The sequence below is a fragment of the Poromitra crassiceps genome (genome assembly GCF_964638095.1).
Source record: "Poromitra crassiceps genome assembly, chromosome: 17".
NCBI classification, from domain to species: Eukaryota; Metazoa; Chordata; class Actinopteri; order Beryciformes; family Melamphaidae; genus Poromitra; species Poromitra crassiceps.
The window spans coordinates 15,130,542-15,137,553 of NC_139635.1; the positions used below are offsets into that span (position 1 = coordinate 15,130,542).

General features: G+C 42.7%; 1 protein-coding gene across 1 annotated transcript in view; it reads right to left on the reverse strand.

The window, feature by feature from the left end:
* Nucleotides 1-218: 218 nt before the first annotated feature.
* The window catches only part of LOC310792223 (cadherin-12-like), a gene marked incomplete at both ends in the record, with an annotated part of 49,191 nt that continues 42,397 nt past the window's right edge, over nt 219-7,012 (reverse strand). Inside the window, 2 exons of the mRNA XM_083653952.1 lie at nt 219-508; nt 1,438-1,785. Of these exons, the coding sequence (XP_083510078.1) occupies nt 219-508; nt 1,438-1,785 (638 nt within the window). The remainder of the gene's footprint in view (nt 509-1,437; nt 1,786-7,012) is intronic.

The following is a 7,012-nucleotide window of genomic DNA, read 5'->3' on the forward strand; positions in this document are numbered from 1 at the left end:
GTCACTTCTTTTGAACAGACCCGAGACCCCGGCCGGGTCCGGTTCAGGTATTCGGGGGTTCTGGCATACCCAAAGACCTGTAAACCAAAGTTGTTAAAGTGGTTTTATTTGTGTTTAATGTTGGAAATTTGACCCCCACTTTCACGTTGACATTGTACGTATGCGTGGATCTAGAAATGTACAATGCCGCCATTATGACTCTGGCGAGTGGGTTTCACTCAGCTCTCCTCCAGCTCAGTCTGATTGCGTGGCTCTCGGTCCAGGACGCCAGCTAGCGTTTGGGACGAGCGTCCCAGGTCGCCGAGGGAACTAAAATCCTCGGATCTGTCAGTTGTCCACGTCTCCTCTATGGAGCTGAGGGAGCCGGCCGGCGAGCCCTGCCCCTCGTAGGCGTAGGTTGCCAGGGAGTCATAGGGCGGGGTGGGGTACCTCAGCTGGCTCCTCTCCAGCCGCTGCTGGATGAACTCCCTGATCTCTTCGGCATCGCCTTCGGTCACTTCGGCACAGCCTGCATCCAGAGGTGGGTAGAGCTGTGTTAATTTTGTTGACTCGCTGACTAAAAAACTTATGTCATTTTTCAGACACATCAGGAGAAAATTATCTTTGCTCGAGACCTGTCTCACTCTCAGCAACACACTCGCATGAGATTTGGCAACAGGAGCTCATGTTAGCAGGGAGCAATTGGCTAAAGCTCCATGTGAAGTTTGTTGATGTAGGAGCTAAATCTGTGGATGGAAAATTGTCCATCGTCGTCCCTTTCTTAACCTTGGAGCATGTGGTGCAAAGTAACATTAGGTTGATGGCTTTGGATTAACTCCAGTAGAAAGACCCTCCTTCATTCTAATGTTAACTTGCTTAATAGGCTCACCTGATATTAAGCCCCTTGCAGGCTAGTTCCCAGTAAATGACTGGGATAAGCTTTCAGCGAGCACTAGTGATTTTCACTAGTCACACTTGTTGCACGCTACATTCAGGGACATCTCCATCTTGAGAAGTTTCACTCATGCCATGGCAATGCCGGGTGAGGGCTTTTTACAGCCTATGAGCAAGGCACAGTGATGGGAGGGGGAGGGGGGCTCTGAGGGGGAGCAGCTCTGAGCGGGAGAGGGGCTCTGAGGGGGAGGAGCTCTGAGCGGGAGGGGGGCTCTGAGGGGGAGGAGCTCTGAGCGGGAGGGGGGCTCTGGGGGGGGGGGGGGCTCTGAGTGGGAGGGGGGCTCTGAGGGGGAGGAGCTCTGAGCGGGAGGGGGGCTCTGAGGGGGGCAGCTGTGTGAGTGGTGTCAGGACGTCCCATTTCAATGGCTGTAAGTATCCAGTCCTTGAGCCAATCAGCGTCGGATCCAGTCAAATCCAAGTACATAAGTACATACATTTATAAGAAGAATAAATAAATACTTAAGTGAATGTAACTGAGTAAATGTAGTTATGAGTACTACCAACCTCTGGCTGTGTCACTCGTGTGGGCGGAGGCGATGGCGGCTGTTTGGCGGTGGATGTCGGGCGACCTCACATCGTCGCGGCGGCCGCTGAGGTGCAGCAGGGCTCCGTTGCCATAGCCGTTTTGCTTGCCTGCAGCGACGCTCTTGTGCGCGCCGCCATTACTGATGTGCGTGCTGGCACGCCGTGTGTGCGTGTTGCGCAGCGCGCCCATGTCAAAGGCGCGAGTGTCCGCCTCGCCGCCGCCCTCGTCGTCGTAGTGGATGACGTTATCTCGGACGTCCTCCTTTGATGACATCAGAGCCTCCTTCTCCTTGTGACACCTCTGGCCCAGGTACAAGGCAGCCATTACTTCAAAGACACAGAGAGAAGAAAGTGATTTATGACTTAAACGGAACTTATGCAAATATATTTTTTATGTATTCATAGTGCGTTTTATATCCCTCTATTTTCTGGCAGATGACCTGACCAAGTCTGGCAGCACAAACAGACATTAGTTTGATATTCTATTGCAACCAAAATATGTCAGTCTCCTAAAGAAAACAAATTGTTTGGAAAATCTTTTATTTGCAATCTTGAGCTCCAGACCACTTTTCTGACATCTTAAAGTATGAGACTTTGTGGGCGAGGTTTTAGAGATTGGCTATTAATGTCCACACTTTTGATTGGTCACTTAACAACCCCTGCCTTAAATGGTGTCCCTCCACAATGTCCTCTTCTGTCAATTGTAGCGTGACGAGTTGAAATGATCAAATTTAGAATTTGATCAAGATATCAATCTACACTCATAAAGTATTACACGCATAAGATACTTGTGTATTGTGTAAGAGCGAATATAATTGTTATGAGAGAAAATTGAGATCCCCGACTGCCTGAATGTTTTGACTGGCATGCATCTTTGACATAGTGCCTTCACAATGGCTTGGCTGGGTTCTAGGCCTCATGATGCATTCTACATAATGGGAGAACATGTTAGCAGCGGCATTGGAGAGCAAAACAATTCTACGGGGAACTGACAATTTACACACGGTCAAATAAATATATGATACATATTTAATCAGAAATGATAAGTATGGTAATGTCAGTGGGATCAGGAATATGAATTAGATCAAAGGCAGAATAATGATCTCTCAAGTTACTTTCAAAATGTAATATACTACATATTACTAGTTACTTTCATTTGAAAGTAATAAGTTACTTTACAATATTACTGTCTGTGTAGAGTAACTTACTACACTACTTTTGCATTACTTTCACCAAAACAACAGCAGCAGCAGAAGAATGACATCGCCGCCCCAGAACCATCCCCGAGAAATTATGTCAACGGCCTTGAAGTCAGTGTAAACAATCCAAAATTAGAAATGTTATTATTTTCCTTTGTTATTGTCATCTGTAGTGGTTATTTGCATAAAAACAGGCAGTTTGATTAGGATCTTTATTTAAATTTGTGCTTTGATTAAGACAAATATTGCTTTAACTCAATTTGTAACTTGAGTTACAGTACTTGACAGAGTACTGGTACTGGTATAATAATTACTGAAATCCTATAAGTAATAAGTTATATTACTGAGTTACTGCTAAAAGTAATATTACATGTAATATGTTACTTTTGTAACGAGTTACCCCCAACACTGCTGTTTAAGTGCAATTGAATCCTCCAGATCTCTCTTTTATTTGTATTTGAGATGAACCACATGTCTCACTATCTAATACTTATAAGCAAGCAAATGTGTTGCGTTAATAGTTAAAGAAAGTAGAGGCCATGTATTTTCATGTGATGTCTTGCAATCACAATGCAAATGATTTAGAATGCCTTCACAACTGCAAGTACAACATTGCCATTCTAATATGACTGAAATCCTATTGTAATAAGTTATATTCCTGAGTTACTGCTAAAAGTAATATATGACATGTAATATGTTACTTTTGTAATGAGTTACCCTCAACACCCACAAGCGATCCTGTCCCTCTGAAAGCCTTCAGTCTATTCTAAGCCTTCCATATGTGGGCATGTAGCACCCCTCTTCCTGCTCTCACTCTGTTTAAAAAACAAACGTCTGATCTACGAGGCAGATCAGTGCACAGGCAAAGAAAAACAGCTTCCCCCTCGGGGGTATGTGCTCTACAAACTAAACAAGGTCATAGGGCCTGGGTTAATATGCACTGGAGTATATTGATGTTTCAGCATGTTCAGCCAACCCGCTCTCTCATTCCCGCAGGCTATTCTCCTCGCTGTCGCCGCGTCGACGTTTTCCTCTAATGACATCTTTAACATTTCTCAAACACAAAAACATGAACATGTCCTTGATCAATCAACAACACGATAGGTAGATGTTATGGCCACCATTTGGAATTATTTCTCCTTCGATTCTGAGATACACTGAGATATACAATACAGGTTTTTTACGTCAGTTTTGGAATAGCGGAAGGCACTACACTACCCATAATCCTCAGCCACCGTTGCTATGGAGACAAAACCATTACCGCGTTCAGTGTATTTCAGTGCATTTCAAAGTAATGAGACCAAACTCTCCTTAACTGGTACAGTCCTCATTATAAACAAACAGACGAGCAGTAGCTCGAAACATCACATGAAGCCAAACTTTTTCTTTCTTGTACGAGCATTACAGCAAGTTGTTACCGAGGTGCCGAATATCCAGTGTATTATTTGCTTTTTTAGCAACAATCCAAGTTGGGATACTATTTTAAGAAGCTCACTTGATTATAGACAGTTTTAACTTGACAACAAAAACATTCTAAATTGAACCCCCGCTCACTTCCTGTTGCAGTGTTTGCTATGGACATAAAAGAAAAAAAAACATTCAAGTGCAGGACTGACCATTCCGTGAAAACCGTCTATACAGCTGAGCAGCGAAAACAAAAGTAACGATGTCGAGTGAATATTTCTGCAGTTTGCCGAATGCTGAGAAAAAGGAAGTGCTGTGGGGTTGCGCTCTGGTGAAAACCGTCTATATCCATGCGGGAGTCTCAAAGGGTCTCAGAAACTACGAATGAAAGGCTGGACAGAGGTGAAAATGTAACTTTGTCGTAGGACAAAATTAAAGGCATTTTTGGAAAGTCCTTGACCTGGAGAGTAACATTTGTCATTATGAAGATTAAGAACGTGGGGGTTCCTGCCCTGCGACCTTAGAACTCTGACCCCAGGCTCATTATGCAGAAACACAAGGGGCTAGAGGCATGGGGTCAACTTCTCTAGAAAGCTATATCGAGCTGCACTTTGATGGGAGCGGGCAGGGCCGATTCTAGGGGGTGGCAGGGGTGGGCTATGCCCACCCAAAAAAAAAAAAAAAATCTCCCTTTTTGAATTCCAGGCGACCCCCACTTAGGGTCTAAGGTTGGAGACCACTGGGTTAGTTAGTTTAGGGCACCTAACAGTAGTTATAGCTTTAATTTGATTTGAGAAATAAGCTCATCCAATGAAAAGAATATTATGGAGTTGATTATTTTAAACTATGGATGAAGGATTGTTATTTATTTGTTAGGGTAACAAAGTCAATCTGCTTTCAAAGTTTTAATTTCAGTTTGAGTTTGAATAAGACTAAAAGTATTGTAAATATAGGTTTGAAGGCTAAATGGTGAATAGCTTTTAGCTATGGTTAAGTCTCACTGCACTAGTCTTTAATTTGATTTGAGAAATAAGGTCATCCAATGAAAATAACTGTTATGGAGTTGATTATTGAAATTATGGATGAAGGATGTTTTTAAGTTTTATGGTAAATCAATCTGCTTTCAAAGTTGTTTTCTTTTCACTTTTAAGACTAAAAGTCTTGTGAATATAATAACAGTTGTGTAAATAGTTAGTTTGTTAGTTTGTATGTACATAGTTAGTTTGCAAATAGTTTTAATAATAGGCGTTTTGTAAACATTGGCCTGTCCCCTGAGTGAAAGTTCATACTTAGGTTACCCAGCACAATGTGGACACCTAGTGGAACAGTTTAGTGTTAGAATATAATGCAACTTAATCCCCATCCCCAAACTGAGACCCTTTGGGCAACCTACCGCCAAAGATGTAACAGGCTAAAAATGGACCTGGTACCTGCTACTGTATGTTATACTAGCTTGTCGGCAATAATGTTTTGTAAAAATAATGTGAGTTTTTTTTTGGTATGGCTGTTTTCATGTGCCCCTCCCCCCCCCCAATTTTCAATTGCCCACCCAGTAACCTCACCCTAGATACGGGCCTGGGACTGGGGTTACTGATGACAGGTGGTACTGAGTTGGGTAGAAATATCTTCTGAAATTCTCATGCTTCCCATTAAGGTATTTTCCCCCCACCTTGAAATACCCAATTAACAATGTCAATTCCGTGTTTACAACGTCAATTAAACGTTGGTTAATCTACCCTGAAATAAGCTCTCTCTTGACAAAATGTCAATATCCTGTATAAGGAGTAAATCCCGTAAGGGTGTGTGTGGAGGTGTGTGCAAGTCTATAAATAGTGTTTAGTGTCCCAGTACATCCCTCTGTCCAGCAGGGAGGGGGGGGGGGGGGGGGGGGACATGTCTCTAAATAGTGTTTAGTGTTCCAGTACATCCCTCTGTCCAGCAGGGGGTGGGGGGTGCATGTCTCTAAATAGTGTTTAGTGTTCCAGTACATCCCTCTGTCCAGCAGGGGGTGGGGGGTGCATGTCTCTAAATAGTGTTTAGTGTTCCAGTACATCCCTCTGTCCAGCCAAATTGATGACAGGCAATTAGACACCATAATGAAATTGAAGCTGCAATCCAGAGGGCAGAAAGAGGATCAACCGACTGTGTGTAGTGTGTAAAATGTACAGGAAAGTGACAAAATTGCCCTTTCTTAAAATACATGAAGAGATGATACAGTTAGTTTATGCTGTACTAAATGGTTGAAATCCCTCCAGGCTGTGATATAGCAGCCACTTTTAAGTGGGCAGGGGGGCAGTGCTATAATCTGACTGTCGACTGTAACACATTGCTGAATAACTATATGACCTTAGAGCTCCCACTATACTGCTGATCTATAAGAATATTTTGATTATGACATAGGCTACAAATGTTCATTTTTACAACCTGCCCTACACTGCACTGTGCTTACCATCATAAATGCCTACGTAGGCCTACGACACATCCTAATCCTACATAAAGGAAACGGCAATGGCTTCAAACATTTACCAGCGAAATTCTGCTTCAAGTAGTTACACATCAATATTCAAGGCATACAGTAGGATATCGATTTTGGATGAAGTAAAAAACGTCAGCAAATATCCAAATAACGCAATGTGTCGTGGTGCAGCTAGAAGTACACACCTAAAAGATGACAGCTGGACTATGTAAAAAGTATTTTTCAAAAACATGTTTACAAAGTGCTTCACAGACATAACAAAAAAACAGAAATCACGCGGTGCAATTGCCAATTAAAATCATGGTGCAATCAAGAAAATATAAAAAACATAGTTAAAAGAAAATAAAACATCTTAAGAATAACAAGTGAAAACTAAGTAAAAGCCATTTTATAAAGAATAGTGCAGGTTTTTGCAGGTATTGCCCCCTATCGTTGCATCGGCCTAGTTTCTACGCCGAGCGCCTCGCGCAGTGGG